General features: G+C 42.9%; 1 protein-coding gene across 2 annotated transcripts in view; it reads right to left on the reverse strand.

Moving 5' to 3' along the window:
• ABLIM1 (actin binding LIM protein 1) overlaps positions 1-16,344 on the reverse strand; it is a 315,505-nt gene extending 299,161 nt beyond the window's left edge. Inside the window, exon 1 of one of the 2 annotated variants that reach the window (XM_049697063.1) lies at positions 16,192-16,344. In XM_049697063.1, the coding sequence (XP_049553020.1) occupies positions 16,192-16,204 (13 nt within the window). In that variant the 5' untranslated portion in view covers positions 16,205-16,344. The remainder of the gene's footprint in view (positions 1-16,191) is intronic. The other variant, XM_049697064.1, reaches the window with a different exon arrangement.
• Between the last annotated feature and the right edge of the window lie 1,140 nt (positions 16,345-17,484).

A 17,484-nucleotide genomic window follows, 5' to 3' on the forward strand; every position in this document is an offset into this window, starting at 1 on the left:
GCCTGCGCATCCGGAGCCTGTGCTCCGCAACAGGAGAGGCCACAACAGTGAGAGGCCCGCGTACCGCAAAAAAAAAAAAAAAAAAGTTACAGCTAATACCTATTGCTATGCTCTAAAAATCTCAACAAGATACATGCACAATGATGTTCAATGCAGCATTGTCTATAAAAGCCATCAAGCAAAGTATCTATCAAAAAGGATTATTAAGTCAGGTGTGGTGAAACCATCTGCTTGAACACTATGAAGTCATTTTTAAAAATGAGCTATATCTGCAGGTACTAAGAGGGAACAACATCAAGATATATTACGTGAAAAAGGCCAAGTGTGTTTTTAAGTAAGCAGGTAGGTAGATCATCATTTTATAGGTAATAGATTGATTTTAGTGTCCTAGTACACACATAACTTTTCTCTAGAAAAGAATCTCAAGAAACTGGTAATAGTGGTTACTTCAGAGGATGAGGACCTTTCACGTCCCATGTTATTTAAATTATTCTTTTAAATCTAAGTATATGTGTATATCCCTCTTTTACATCAAAAGAGTTTCTCTGGACAGTTATATTATAGCTCTTAGAATTAAAAAAGAAGCTTTTACCTTTTTAGTTTTCATTTAATTTTCTGAGTTACACCTTGGTCTCAGTTGTGCTCTGGGGAAGAGCCTCTGGCCATGCTTAGCTCAAACCAGCTCAGGGAGACTATGGCCAGACTGGGTGGGGGTGGGAGAGGTGACCAGAAGCCCCAGCAAAAGAGCAGTGCTCAAGGATGTTGTCTACACCAAGGCAGGAGGGTTGCAGCCAAGCTGGATGTCCAGACATAAGACACGTGAGACAATACCTTAGGAAACTCTTGGAAATTGCTGAAGGACGCTTTGAAGGGGATTAATTTGTAGCTGCAAATGCAGTGGGCCACACAACAACATACCCAATATGCACCCCAGTATCCTTGACACATTCCAGAACCCCGTGACAGGTGGGAATGAGGAGTGTGGGTGTGAGGAGGATAAAGGGAGGAGAGGGTCAGGGTCCCTGGGGTACACATCACCTTGTAGGAAAACAAAACGCAGGGGCAAGAGGGGTGAAATCGCGCATCAGAGCAACCACGTCAGAGTGTCTAGCTTCAATCCTTCCAGAACCCAGCCTACTGAAGAACACAATGGATGGGGTTAGAATCTGCATGTCAAACACTCCTTGCCCAAGTAGGAAAAACTGTGTCCTTGATCAGGTTTAAGAGCAAAGGCATATGAGGAAATGAACTTTGAAGTCACATCCAACTTGAGTTCAACCAAAAGGACTGAGAAATTCTAGGACAGCAGCTTCTCCTTCTACCCCCCTTCATTATGTTTGTGCATCCCACCAGACTGTGGATTTCATGCACAGCAACCTTTCTTCTCCCAATCTCTCAATAACTGTTCATTGAACGGTACTCAGCTTCAGGCTCTGGGGTGGGCTAGGATCTGGGAGCGCACTTATAACACTCGGTCTCTGGCTTCTCAGAATCCACAGTCTAGGAGAGGATAGAGCCGCTTAGACAACTCTGCACAGTTTAGTGTCACTGACTAGACACTAAAATGAAAAAGTCTGGGTAGAGGAAGTGTAACTGTTAGAGGAAGAGCAGAGTTCACCACCAAGTTCAAAATGTATTTATTAGCAGAGAAATCAGGGCAAAAGGATGCCTCCAAAGCAAGCCCAGATTTAATCAAAGGGATTCAGAGAATCAGGCAGGCTGATCTCCAAGAACCATTAATAGGAGGCTCACTTAAGTCAAATGTTCTGAGCACCAGCAAGTAAATATCCTTTATCACTTTAGGCAGCTTGGCTCTGGGAGGAGAAAAGGCTGAGATCAATGAGTTCATTAGACTGCCCCTTCTAGCCCACCTTCAAGTGTTCCTTGGTCCCCTTTTTCAGCAGGAATAGAGCATCCCAACCATGTCACCTGTTTTTCTATGGTAAATGTGTGCCAGTGTCACTGGGTAGCCTAATATTAACCTTAAAGTAGACGACCACTTAGTGCCATTCCTACAACTGTCAAGAAAAGGGATAAAGCCTCTGACCACACTATCCTAAGGAATGTGAATGTTCTGGAAGACAGGGAAGAATGGGAGTGATGGTGGCCTTCCAATTGCAGATATCAAACCTAGGTACAACGAGGCCTCTCCGAGGCAGGGACTATGCTGTACCCCTTGCATTTGGTAGTGAAAACCCTCCCTCTGTGTTTGTGAAATGAGGGGTGAAGGCTGTCCTCAGAATTTGTCTGGCCTGCTTTGTACAGAGAGTGAAACTTCAGTGAGGTTCTCAGGGGAACCCTAACACTAACACTGTCAAAGCATTTGCCATGCTCTCTAAAAGGCCCCGGTAGTGCCCCCCCAACCCAGCCCATCTCTGCCTCTTCTCCGGCTACCTGCTGGCTGGACCTTCCTGGTGCAGGTGGCCAGGTCGAGTCAGCTCTGCTGGGGTCTTGTGATGCAAGCCAGAAGGCAGGGTGGGGTATTTTTAACCATACAGAATTCTTGCCATATTTTTATGTAGTTAAGTGTATCTACATTTTCTTTTATGACTTCTGAGCTTTGTAGCCTGTATGAAAGGTCAGGAATCTTCTAACATCCTCAGGTTATAAATTTACCTGTGTTTTCTTCTAGGACCACTATTGTTTCATTTATTTTACACTTAATGACTTACTACACTAGGAATTGTGTGCCGGTGTGTAAGAAATAAGGGATCCAGATTTCTTTGTTCTAAGTAGCCGGCTGTACCCGTACCATTTATTGAATCTCTCTTCTCACACTGACCTTAAAAAGCCACTTTTCGGGCTTCCCTGGTGGCGCAGTGGTTGAGAGTCCGCCTGCCGATGCAGGGGACACGGGTTCGTGCCACGGTCCGGGAAGATCCCACACGCCGCGGAGCAGCTGGGCCCGTGAGCCATGGCCGCTGGGCCTGCGCATCCGGAGCCTGTGCTCCGCAGCGGGAGAGGCCACAACAGTGAGAGGTCCGCATATCACACACACACACACAAAAAGGCCACTTTTCTATAATTAAATTCCATACACACTTGTTTGCTGTACTCTGTAATCTTTTCCCACTACTCTCATTTTTCTCCCATACTTAACTGTTTTAATTATTGCAGTTTCATATTACATTTTAATATCTGATACAGCTAACCCTCACTTAACTACACCTCTTTCTCAGAATTTCATAAATTTCATTTTGCAAAACAAATAATAGTATCATTTTGCCATGCCTCTAAAAAAAGATTCTGTTGGCATTTTAATCGAGATTTCATTTCTTTTGTAGAGAGATTTAGGGGAAATGAACATTTTTACAATATAGTGTCTTGTTATCCAAGAGCCTCGTAGGTCTCTTCAATGACTTAAATTTTTCATGTTTCTCCTCAGGGTAATTTTAAAATTTTCCTGATTTTGCTCCTGTATGTTACATTTCACTTCAAATGTCTTACTGTTTCATATGCTTAATTAGCATTTTTAAAATTCTAAAAGCATGCTGTGTTTGCAACGCTTTTCCACCACTTCTCTCATTTGGCACTCATTTGTTAAGGTCCCATTCTGGTATCACTTGCTTCGTCAAGTCTTCTTTGGCCCCATGTCCAGTCAAGATGGTGCGGGTCCTTCCTCTGTGCTCCTGCAGCACGTTTTACGTCCCACCATCACCACTGGTCACACTGTGCTGCACCTTCTGTACACACGCCTCTCACCTCATTAGTCTGGCAGCTCTGCTAGTAGAGGAGCCAGTTAGCACCCCCCAAGCCTGGTTTATAGCGAGCACTCAACAATCCAATGGAATGCATGAATGAATGCCATACTATGCCTCTTCATATTTCGGTAGCATTTTTGCAATGCTAACAGTGATAACACTGATAAATAGTAGAATTTGGAATAATGTGACTGACAGGGTTTTATTTTCCCCTTAAACACAAGCCATGTTTTAAAATGCAGAAAATTATCTCATATAATGAGAAATCATAATTAAGAAGTGAAAACTAGATGCATTATTTTTCTGGCATGTATTTCAGCCTCATGTAAAGAGGCAGCATTGTGGTGGATAACATATACTCTGGCACGAACAAGACCTGAATTTAAATCCTGTATCAACCACTTATTATCTAGGTGATATCAGGCAAGTGTCTTCACTTCTCTGTGCCTCATTTTCTCTATCTGTAAAATGGGCATAATAAAGATTCTCATAATAGAATACCTAAGAGACATCTCAAATTTAAATGTCCAAAATGCTTGATTCCCCTACTCCCCAAACCTGCTTGTTCAACATGCTTCCCCATTCTAGGAAACGACATGCTACCCTTCCAGCTGCTGAGAAAATGGAGGTATCCACAGTTCTCCCCCTTCTTTTGCTCCATGTTTCCCACCCATCCACAAGTCCTATAAGCACTTCCTTAGAAATATTTCCAGAATCCATTGGCTTTTCACCAGCTGCTTTCCTACCATCTGGTCCAAACCACCATCTTCTGTTTTGACCATTGCAGTAACCTCCTAAATGGTCTTCATGCATCTACCCTTATTCACTACAATCTATTCTCTATATTGTTGACCAAGTGATCCTTTTAAACTATATCAAATCATGTCACAACTCTGCTCAGAACTATCAAGGGCCTCCTATCTCACTCAGCCTCACTCAGAGGAAAACTTAGGTTCTCACAGTGGCCTGTAAGGACCAATCTGACATAGCCACCCCTTCCCCAACTACCTCTCTGACTTCACCTCCATCCCTCTCCCCTACACTCTCTGATCCAGCCACACTGGCCTCCTGCTGGTCCCAGGACACACACGCAGGATAGACCTCAACACCTTTGCACTGCTCATCTCACTGCCTAGAAAACCCTTCTGCCAGAATCTGCATGACCTCTCACTTCCTTCGGGTCTCTGCTCACCCGTCACTTTATCAAAGAGGCCTTCCATTATCATCCCGTAGGTATAAATTAGCACCTGCCCTGCCCTCTCATCTCCCCAACTCTCTCTCTTCTCTTTGCTCTTCTTTATATTTCTTCCTAGCACTTTATCACCCCTTGTCACATTATATGTTTATTTGGTAAGTGGCTGTCTCATTTCAACACCTCGAATAATTTGAGCCCTTAGTAGGTGTTCAACTAATACTTATTGAATGACCGGATAAATGAACACATTGTTTACAACTCCAATTCTACAGTTTATATAAAGTGTCTAACCACTGAACAGATCCTTCTAAAATAAAAAGGAGCTAAGGAACTGGTGAGAAAACTACACTATCGCTGGTGTTCATGTTCATTGCTCACCCGAATGCTTAAATGAATCAAAATAAAGATTCCCTTGTTTCACAAAGAACAGGAGCAACAAAAAATCTCCCTAGAAGCCATTAGAGACTGCCAACCTCAACTTCTTTTCTACAGTCTTTTTAACATTTAAAAATGATGGCTTCCCCTCCCCTCTCTCCTTCCCCCAGACTCTGGGACTCCTATCCTTCTGTTCATTCTTATTTGGAGTATAAGCCAGAAATAGCTGTTTACTTCGTTGTCCTCATTTCCCTTCATTGTTACCATTCAGTGCTCTGGTGGCTACCCTCTTGTGGATGTGTTTTTTTTTTTTTTGCGGTACGCGGGCCTCTCACTGCTGTGGCCTCTCCCGTTGCGGAGCACAGGCTCCGGACGCGCAGGCTCAGCGGCCATGGCTCACGGGCCCAGCCGCTCCGCAGCAGGTGGGATCCTCCCGGACCGGGGCACGGACCCATGTCCCCTGCATCGGCAGGCGGACTCTCAACCACTGTGCCACCAGGGAAGCCCTGGATGTGTTTTTTAAATGAATTCTCAATAAGTTGAGAAAGAAAAGCACGGGGAAAGACCTCAGACACAGTTTTAAGCAAAACATATTATAGGATATTTTCTTTAGGACAAACTATTTATAAATTGACTCTAACATGATTACATATACACCATCAAATATTATTCACATATGTAATAAAGTTAAAGAGCTGGAGAGAGAACACACAGTACAGAATAAAGAACTTTAATTTATTAAAATGTGAATAACAATAATTACGCATGTAGAGCTCTTTCTCACACAAGCCTAAAAAAGAAATTCTCTAACAAAGGACCAAGATCACATGACCTCTAATCAAGCAGCAAGTAATTTGGGGGTGCTTGACCCACAATTTCTGCTTTCATTTTTATCCTAATGTAGGGCTGAATAATACAAAGGATTTTATGGGTACATCTACTAAATAAGAACTTGCCCACCCAGTAATTATAAAACAAAACACGGACAGACAATTTCCTTATACTGGTAAATACATATTAGATAAATTTTCCAATAAAATAATACAATGTACTGGGGAAATAAACCTTAAATACATTGGCAGAGAGACATCAAATAGATAGTGAGTCCAAGAACAGACACAGGTAGACTGAACTACACATTTTAAAGCTGCTTTGAAATTTCACTAACTAGAAGAAACAGAGCCACTCATTTTAAATGACTATGGAAGACCAAAGGCACATTTCCTTCCCACAATAGTTTTTCTCTAGATAACGACCCCGACAGAAGAAAATTATTGTGTGAATTACTCCAAAAAAAATGCTAAAAATTCATTTGGGTTTGACTTCATATCAAATGTTATTGTTGGTCTCTAATGGTAATTACACCTGAGCATACCAACTTCCCATGTGAGAAAATAGCCCAGAAATGTGCTGGATTGATGGGGAGGAGATGGCCAGTCTAGGATTTAAGTTAAATTTTGATGTAGATAATATACAATGTAGCTAACATTACAGGCAAATATTCAGATATTCACAAAAATTCTATCCTTTGAGACCAAGGAATACACTGACACCAAAACATAGGCTGGCTAGAAACTCTACTAGGTAGGAAGCCCACAATCCCAATTTCCCTGGGATAGCCCCACTCTACACCTATGTTCCAGCATCCCATCAGGTTTAGCATTTGTCCTAGATAGAAGTATCCCATTTGGATGTTAACTTATACAATACATGTAAGTTAGATTAAATGTCAACAATAATTGTTGATCAGCCCTATTTGCTCCAGCCTCATTCAATCACAAATTCTAACACCTTTTAATATTTCTGCACCCAAAACTCATGACAATCCTCACTCCAGAGTGCTCAATAAATATTTGTTAAATGACTTTATTAATTAATATATAGATTTGGAATAAATCTGGCTGCTCTAGAAAAGAGGTTCGATAAATATTAGCTGATTGAATATCAGTGAGGAAGGTCGAAAGAGCAAAAGAGTTAACCCCTGTCCACCACACTGTCTTCTTGCTTGCTGTCAAGAAATTTTCAGATAAATAGTTGGCATTTCTGTTCTTACGGGAAGGGAGAGAAAAAGTATGCATTTTCTTCGTTCTGGAATCCTGTGTATATCTAACATAAATTTCAACTCCACTAGCTTCTATTCCATTTTCAGTAAAGAAAAATGTGATAATTCAATTTATACTAGCAAATATCTAAGTTAGACTCAAATCTGATATCTCTATTTTCAATTTGTAATAGTCTTGTTTAATCTACCTCAATCCCCTATTGTTCTCATATTCTCCCTCCCTCTCTCTCCTTCTCCCTCTCCCTCACACTTCACTCTCATAACAATTTCCTCTCCAGTTTGCAAGTGAATTGGTTTTTCTCCTCAGGCTGTTGTCTGTGACAGAATGAAGTTGTTTGTGGTCTAGATCGTGAGGTATTTACTAAGGTAGCAAAGAGTATACCCTAACTTGTGGGGGAGAAAACAAGACCTAAAAATGGAAGTGCCCCAGGAGAACCCAAAGAAACACATGGATTGCTCTATCCATGGAGTGGAGTCGTAGGTTCATTTTTAGCCTTGCTACACTGTCACCAAAATGGGTGGACAAGATGAGCTGCAGGAGAGGACCACAAAGCTTCAAAATACTTCTCGAGAAGTCCTCAGGGCAAATGAACAAAATCGGTTCTTTTTGGCACGCACAGCACATTTAGAGAGAGAACAACCCTACCATAATAGGATAATGAAAGGCAACATGAGCTGTCAACTCCTAGTGACATTATAAAATGTAATACATATAGACAGACAGCGGGCTCTTTGATGACGTTTATTAGGAACTCTAGGAAGGCTACGTAGATATGTATGGAATGGGTGGATGGATGGATGGTATTCAGAGTCTGCTGCTTTAACCAGGGTGAAATGCTGACCACTTACATTCCTTTTCATTTCACTACCATGTAATTAGAAACCAGTGATTAAGCAGATAATGGCACCACAAGTTCAGGACTTAATAAGTAGCACCTTGGGAATGGAGCAACAAAATGTTAAATTGTATCAAGTGATCAGTACTATGTCAATGAACACTAATATGGATTGAGTTAGAGAACCTGAAACCACAGGCTCATAAAAAAAACGAAACATTTCGCCCCTAAAAGATTATGAAGACTAATTTACCATCTCAAAGAGATTGTTCCATAAATTTTACAAAATGTCATCTTTCATTTTAAAGGGCTCTATGAATTAGTGCTGTTTTGTTCCTCTCTAGAACTGAGGGAACTGTTAATGTGCGTGTAAAAGTAGGATTGGTTAAGAATGCACACTTCTGGGGGAATGGCCTTGCTCCTTCCCCTGGCTAGAGTCAAACATGTTGCTTGGCTATTCTGCATTCAGCCCTCCTGTATGCCAGCATTCTTTGTCCTGGAATATTCTGAGGTCAGGTACAAAACTAAAGATAAGACTCCTAATCTGCAATAAAAAAGAAAACACGAGAGCGGGCTTTGGGCAAAGTTTTTACCTAAATGGGAATTGTGGTCAGGATAAAATGTAACTCACTGCAGCATAAATTGGCAATAAAATACCATCAATACCATTGTGGGCAGCTGAACAACCAGGAATGAGTTATCTGAATGTACCAAGGACAGACCTCTCACTTCCCTTCTTTACATCTGCACTTCTCTGTTTAGGAAAAGCCTTTGATGGAAAGGCTTACTAGTTCAATGCATCATTCCCTTGTCTTCCTTATTCTTCCTCTCCTCCCCACCACCAATCCTGTAACCCCTCACATGTCACAGACTCCTTCCTCCCCATATGTCCTGCACTTTCCCTCCTCTGTGTTTTTACCTATGCGATTCCTGTTCCTTCTGAAAGGAAGCACATCTTTCAGTATTCTGCCTGCCAAATCCCTACTCATCCTTCAAGATTCAACTCAATTTCCAAGTCCTCTGTGAAGTGAAGGCTTCATGTTATCTCCAGTCACAAATTAGTTGAACCTCCCATAGCAGTTTGATGATTCTTATTTGATAATCTTAATGATCTATTCTTGTCAGCTGTGTACATGTACATAACTTTACACACACACACACACAGACACACACACACACACACACCTTAGTTTGTATTCCTTTGGGATTGAGAATAACCTTTTTTCATATTGTATATCTAGTCTCTAACAGAAAAAGGCTTGCTGTTGCATTAAGTGATGTAAACTTCCAAATAAGATCAGAAATACATATCTGTTCACAAAATCAGGTATCCAAATAAGAATTTGGTTAATCTTTCAAACACAAAGACACACAGACACACACATAAAGTAAAATAACTTGGTACTTACAGCTTTAAATATAAGAACTGTTCTAAGAATTGGTTTTACTGTAAATTCTAGGACACACATATCAAATGTATTAGAATCGTTGCCATTGGGAAAAGGAATGGGATTGAGGGATAGGGATAAAAATATATCAATAAATAAACTGGACAAGGGAGGGGTCTGATGAACTGTTGATGACAGTAAGCCATAACCTGAGAAGTATGATTAACTCAACCTTCTCTACATGAGGTCTCAAATTAAAAAATATATATATATATATATACACATATATATAAAATGCTGTTCAGAGATACAATGCATGAACAATTCAACCTCCTGAAACTCTTTTCTGAAACATAATTCTCCCACCTGTGAGAAACTGATGTCAAAAGCTACTTCTCTCATGTAAAAAAAAAAAAATCTATTTAATTGGAACCCATATATTTTAAGTGCAAAAAAGGACTTCTAGGAAGTGTAGTGTTTTGCTGCTTTATTTTTCTTTTAATACTAAAACTTATAATGGCTAGAGTTGGCTTTCAAATACATTGTCCTTTTTGTTCAGTTCGGTAAATTGCTTGAGAGTTCTGTAACTCAAAGAGAAGAAAAACTCTAGCCAGAGGCCAGAAAATACAGGCCAGAAAAACAGCCCCCCATAACACCAAATAAGAAGTCTTAGAACGGGCTTCCCTGGTGGTGCAGTGGTTGAGAGTCCGCCTGCCAATGCAGGTGACGTGGGTTCGTGCCCGGGTCTGGGAAAATCCCACATGCCGCGGAGCAGCTGGGCCCGTGAGCCATGGCCGCTGAGCCTGCGCGTCTGGAGCCTGTGCTTTGCAACGGGAGAGGCCCACGTAAAGTCTTAGCGCATTAATCTTTGCAACATCACCATGAAAGAAGTTGATAAAGGTAGAGTGATGCAACTAGAGGTATAACAGACATGGAGTTACAGGAGGAAGTAAGAGAGAGAAGAAACAGAGTGGAAGCCTACGCTTTATCATTTAGCAGGTGCGTATTTGTTGAGCCCTACTGTAAGCATGGAAGCAGAAGACGTCAGCACAAGTGAGTGTGGCTCTGATTCCTAGAGCCCCTCTGCACCTCAGCCCTATGGAAAAACCACTGTCCAGCACAGGTCTTAGCTGCTACTCTACAAATCTGATGGCAGCCCTCACCTCCTCGCTGCCTTTAGCCAGTACTGCCTGGGACTCAGCTCGGCCTGCCACCAGAACTCCTCATGCCAAAGTTAAGATATTTGAGGCCGACCATGCCCAACCGTCTCCCTCATTCCTGCAGTCTCAGTCATGGAAAGGACTGAGAGGGCCCAGCCTCGCTCATTTCCTCTCCCCCTCATCCTCCCTGCCCTGTGCTGCTTCCCTCCTGCTGCACAACTCCCACCCACCACTGATGACCTTCCACTGTGCTCCCTGGAACCACCCTTCCTTGTAAATGAAAATCCCTACATCCCCAGCCGTTCCACAAAGTGCCCGCCGCACCTTCTCACTCAGCGGAGATCTGGCTCCCCTCTCCCTGGCAAACACACCCTCCTGAACCTACATGCTTTCCAGGTTGACATACACACAACTGTTTCTTTCATGCCCGAGTCTCCCTGGAAAGACTTTCCCTCTACCCCATCCTTTTTCACTTGGCTAAATCCAACTCATTCTCCAAGAAAACATCCCTGCTTTCTTCAGGAAACCTCACCTGATCTCCTGGTCCTCAACCCCGACGGCTATATTCGGTGCCACTCCTTTGTATCATCATAACTCTTTCTCTATCCCGCATTCTCTCTCTCCTTCTCTCTGCACTCAGCATATCCTTTTATAAATAGTATTTATGTATTTGTCTCCCGCACAGAACTATGAGTTCCTTGAGGGTATATGCTGTGTCCTAGTCACTGACTGCTGGCACGTAACAGGTGTTCAGTAAATGTTTGTTGAATAAATGAATGAAAATCTACAGTCCTGACTTGAATAAATGAAATGAATACTGGGGATGAAGTGGACATTTTTCTTATTTATTCAATTTTTCTCTCAATCTTTTAAAGCTATATCTACTTGCTATCAGACAACACAAAGATGTGTTCAAAGAAAAGCCAACTCTCTCCCCTCCCTACCCTTGACTTTAACTTTTTTTATCCTCGACCTTTTTTTACCCTTGACTTTTTTAACCACTGTTGAATGCTTGGTGTGTACTGTTCTATGACTTTCTCTATGCTCATAGCACACCCATATGCACACTTAGAGATTTTTCTCAATTTGTAGAACTAGGATCGCACATATATATTTTATCATAACACTTGCTCTTTTCCCTTAATAATGTATCATGGCCATCACTCCAGACCAACACATAAGGACCTAAGTCATTCTTTCTAATAGTTGCATAACCGTCTATAATATGGATGAACCATGATTTAGTCACTCATTCTCCAATGGATAAGCATTCAGGTTGCTCCTAGTTTTATGGAAGTTCTGAAAACAAAGATAGCAAGACTGATCTAACATTTCTAGAGCATACATACTGAGTTATTTCTCTGCCAGTGCTATGGACTCTGTCCTCACATACCTGGACCTATTTTCTCAAGACTCGAGCTCTGAAAACCTAATAAGCTCATAAGCGATCTCTTCTGCATACAGCGCCAGTTGCTGCCACGCATCTTATACTGAATAGGTATTTAATATTTATTGAACTGAACCAAAAGCTAACCAGATAGAAACTGCCAGGAAGGATACACAGGGTGCACTGTTTGCCATGCTTAATTTCGAGGATTTGGTAGGAAGGGTGTAAAAATAGAAAATTTTCATTTTTAACTTAATACACTTCTGTTTGAATTTTTAATATAATACGCTATAACTTCAATATTTAATATATCCATTTATACATTAATATATTTTGATTATATGAATATATTGATAATAAAATTTAGCACATTATTTTTATAACTCAAAAACAGCTTTTTTCCAAAACTTTCTGGACGATACAGAACCCCTGAGTTAAAAGAAACAAGCTCTAATTCAATAACTCCAAAGTCTGGCTGTACATAAGAATCAACTGAAATTTGCTACAAATTCAGATTCCCAGGGCTTTCCATGAATATTCCGATTCAGTAGATCTGAAGCAGAGCCCGGTATCAGCATATTTAATAAATACTCCAGGTGATTCTTTGATCCTGCTCTAATCTAATGATTTTTAGAATTACCTGGGGAGCTTTTCACATAGTATGTGGATGTTTGGGCACTACCTTTACAGGTTATGAGCCATTAGACCTGGAATGAGACCTGAGAATCTACATTTTAAAAAGGCTACCTAGATGATTCTTCCCAGGTTTGGAAACTCTATTCTAAGTGTTATAATTTCCCTCAGTTTGTCAATTCAAAATCAAGACATGATAGCTCCATTTTGGTCTCTAGCAGTAAAAATACAACACCAAGTTAAAAGTCTTTGATGATAGTATTCTAAAAGACCACAAGATGAGGAATGTCTTAGCTGGACTATCATGAAATTTAAGAATACCTTTTATTGTTAGTTTGAATAATGAATTAAATTTTAGTACTCTATATCTTAAAGAGAAGATGAATTCAAAAGTATTTTTCTCGGGCTTCCCTGGTGGCGCAGTGGTTGGGAGTCCGCGTGCCGATGCAGGGGACGCAGGTTCGTGCCCCGGTCCGGGAGGATCCCACATGCCGCGGAGCGGCTGGGCCCGTGAGCCATGGCCGCTGAGCCTGCGCGTCCGGAGCCTGTGCTCCACAACGGGAGAGGCCACAACAGTGAGAGGCCCGCATACCGCAAAAAATATATATATATTTTTTTTTTTCTCTCTAAAATATTTTAATAAAATTACTTTTCTATGGGATTCAATGTTTCAGCATTTTCAATTTTTAAAAAATATGTCTACCCCTACCATAACTTACAAGTCTAGATATTAGAAATAAGAAGAGTTCATTTTTTAAATTAATGAGATCTATCTTTCCAAGTATCTAAAGACCGTCCTAATGATAAGTCAGGTATTTAAGTAGACACATTAACTTTCTGACCATAAAAGTTTATCTCTACTTTCAGGAATAGAGATGAGAGCAGATACTAAATTAGAAAAGCATAGTGAAGCTCAGTTCTGAAAACATCTTTTATAAAAAATAAATGGCAAACAGACATCTTTCCACACGAGCTTAACTCAGTAGCTACTGTACTAGGCATTCTACTAATCATTTAGAATTGTTGTTTACAAATTCATAAAGATAAAAGTACTTCATAGAAACATAAGAAAAATCTTCAGTCATTGGTAATATCTAGGAAGTTCTGGTCCTCAAAAGTGAAGGAGGAAGAAACAGAGTGGGGATATCAAATTAATAACATCAAGGATCAAGGGCCTTGTTTCCCTCACTTGGTCTTTTACCAAATGTCCACGAAGAAGTTCCTAAATGTACTGGGAATTCCAAATTACTTACCAAGGCCATTTCCTTTCAATCTCAAGTATAGGGCATTTTTCTCTCTCAGCAAATCAATGATTGTGATGTTTACTGTAATACTCAAAGGACAAGTAATAGAGAAGCACTAAAACAAAGTGGATGTGATCAGAAGTCAGACAGTCCTGGGTAGAAATCAGGATCTGCCACCTACCAAATGTTTGAGCTCACGTTAAGTTACACAATCTCTCAAAACCTCAGTTCCTTCATCTGTGAAATGGAGAGGTAATGACAGCATCTACTTGAGTCAGTTATTGTGAGGACCAACTGATGCAATACATGTAAAGCGCCTGACATGTAGTAAGTATGCAGTAACTGATATTTATCATGTTTTTACTCCCCTTGCAATATTAGTCAGACTTCAAACTGTTAAATGCAAGATTATCAACATGGAGTTTGAAGGGGAAACAAGAACGCTAAGTGAAAGATCTGTGTCCAACTCGAAATCATCCTGCTTGAAACCAGGTTCGAGAAGAAATACTCAAGAACCAGGTCCCAAGCCAGGGCTCTAGCCTCTGAATCACTGGGGCATCTTCATTTCATATCCTCGGATAAACCACAGAGACCTTGTAGTAGAACGGGCCAGAGACAAGGTGAAACTGGGGGGTTACCTAATGAACTTGATGCTTTCTAGGACCTACCAAGGCTCCCAGTAGTTAGTTGGCTCCTACGGTGGGCAATGTTTTGTGTACTAAGGGGTTTGGGTGGCATAAAGCTGCATCAGAGGTGGACTCTGACCACAGAGAGCTTTACAACCTATGAGAACTAGTTGCCCCATGTTCCTTTTAATACTTAGGACAGGAGTCGGGACCAAAAGCCTCCGTCTTAGAACACAGTTCAGAGATTATACAGCTGGAGTCGCTCAGAAGATTCCGTACACACACCCAGCCCCCTGTAGTTTCACCCTCTTTTTTCTTTCTCTAATACATACAAATTTTTAGGCATCATTGGGCAGGTAGTATCTCAGGGTCGCATATCACCTCTGTAGCCCGAGATCTACGAACGTAAATTCTGTCATTCCACCCTGCCTGTACCACCCCATTTCCAGGTACGGAACCAACCAACCATATTGCCAAACCAACAAAGACCAGTTTCCTTAAAAGGGAGTTTAAACATTCTGGATAGAATTTACATGCCCCAGAATGAACCTTGAAAAGCATCACTAAATTATCCAACACATTGTTAAATTCCTAAACTCCCCTCAAAAAGCAGGGTTAACCCTTCAGAGTTAAAAAAAAAAAAATTACGCTGCAACTCCTCTTAAAGCTTCGGGGTATCAAAAGGGGTGGTACTTACTGCTTGGCAAATATACTTTCTAAAAATAATCACTATTTTCCTTAAAAGCTTATGGTAAAGCCACCAAGTCACTTCGTTTTCATTGCTGGCAAGCTGCACAGTGACTTGATCGCTTTAATATTTCACTCATAGTAGCAGCCACTGAGCTATGACTAACCCACTCTCCCAGCATCACCACTGGCTCCAGATGGCAAGAAATACATTCCCTTCACTCTTGGCTGAAAAGCAATTCCGATTTTTTTTTTCTTTCTTTCGTCCAGTTTCACCTGCAGTTTAATCGTTTCACTCCAGGAAGAAAACCGCTGGGGGTGAGGGGCGATTAATGCAAAGAGGAGTACAGGTAGGGAATTTACTTTTTTAAATGAGATGTAAGCACTGCAGCTTTAAATGTTACTGCATCAAGCCCTGGATTCCTTCCGTAACCAAGCTGCAAAATGGTAACAAGAATGGAGGAAAAAAAAAACCTCTTCCTCCCTCCCGGCCAGCCCTTCAGGCCACTGCCCAGCAGGACTGGCAGCGGCGAGCCCATCCCCCACGCCCTCCCAGCCCAGACGTGCGGCTGGCACAGGTGAGCCGGACACCGACCTTGGCCCTCTGGCTTCGCCCACATCCGGGGGATCAAGGTCAAGGGCGAGGGCTTCCTTACACACACACACACAAACACACACACACACACATACACACCCCGCACACTCCCCCCGCTCCACCCTCGGTCGCCCAGAGCCCAAGGATCCGATGCCAAAGTTTCAGGCCGGGTTGGGGCCGGCAAGGTTCTCGCGGCCCCCGGCCCCCGGCCTCCGGCACCTGCCCGGCCCGCCCTGGTCCGCGCCTTTCCCGCCGGGCCCGGCGCGTGGTCCGGGGACGGCGCCCACTTGGTCCCCACTCACCCCTCGCGGACATGGTTCAGGCAGCAGGAGTCGAAGCAGTGAGGGCGGCGGAGTCACCCGGCAGGGCGTGGGGAGGAAAATCTCGCCGAAACGCACAAGGCGCACCCGAGCCTGCCCGCGTGGGGAGGCGGCTGGCCGCGCGGGGACGCCTCCCTCAAGACACCTGAGCGCCGCTGGGCGCAGCACGGCCGGCGGGCGGGGACCGGACGGGCGCGGCAGCGCTGACAGCCCGCTGCCCGAGCTGGGCGGGGCCCGCCTCCCCGCCTCCCCCGCCCGCCCGGCCGCCCGGCCGCCCGGCCCACAGGGTCCAGCAGCGGCGGGGACGCGCCGTCAGCTCGGCTGCGGCGCCAGCCCGAGCTTTTGTCCCCGAGCGAGCGTGGTGCGGCGTGCGGTGAGGGCTGCGTCTCCCCTCCCCCGACCCGAGTCCTTACTGAAAATAACAGTAGTAATAAGAAAAGTGCTGCCGCTATGAGTGGCCTTCCAGCCTCCCGCTTTGGTCTCAGAGAAGGAAAGGAGGAAAGAGCTGTTCTGTTCCCTCCCCTAAGTGATGCCCTGGACAGGAGGGGAAGACCACGGTCGCCGAAGGGGCTTGGACTTCAGTGGGAGGAAGACTTTGGGCGCCCACCCGCTGGTCAAAACAAAATTAGCGACCAGTGAGCCCCTTCGAAGTCGGCTGGGTGGGATGGGCGGACTTTTCTTCCTGGCACCCTTAAGGTCATGCAGAACAGGGCTGACCCAGCTCAGGGTCTTGAGTCAACTGACACTCAAGGAAGGTCTGTAAACACATCTGATTTATTGTATCAACTCTGGAGTATCAGGGCTGGGCAGGGCTGGGCAAGGCTGGGCTGGGCTGGAGAGTAGGGCAAACGTTCTAAGCAAATCCACCTTTTCTATTTATCAGAGTAAAAAAGAACAAAATACAAGAACAATCTCCTACTGCCTGGAGGTTTTATCATCTAGAGCTTGAGGCTAGTAAGCAACCTTACAACACCACCAGATCCAGAAGTTCTAAACTGAAGAGGTGAGATTCTAAGGTTTGAGGAGAACGGGCACAGCAGCTTATTAAACCTCTAAGACTGATGAAAGAATTGCAAGTTTCAGGAATTCACACTCACTCCCTTCTCCGTGTCTATTCCTATATCCACTCTCACAACAGATATTCTAGTTATTATTTATGTAGGCACTTCCCAAATCTATCCTGATATAATGGGAATTGTATAATAGGTCTGATAATTCAGAAATCTTCAAAGAATAGGTGAACAAACTATCTCTAGAAAAAAATAATCGGTGGAT

Source organism: Orcinus orca, chromosome 14 (genome assembly GCF_937001465.1).
Source record: "Orcinus orca chromosome 14, mOrcOrc1.1, whole genome shotgun sequence".
Taxonomy (NCBI): domain Eukaryota; kingdom Metazoa; phylum Chordata; class Mammalia; order Artiodactyla; family Delphinidae; genus Orcinus; species Orcinus orca.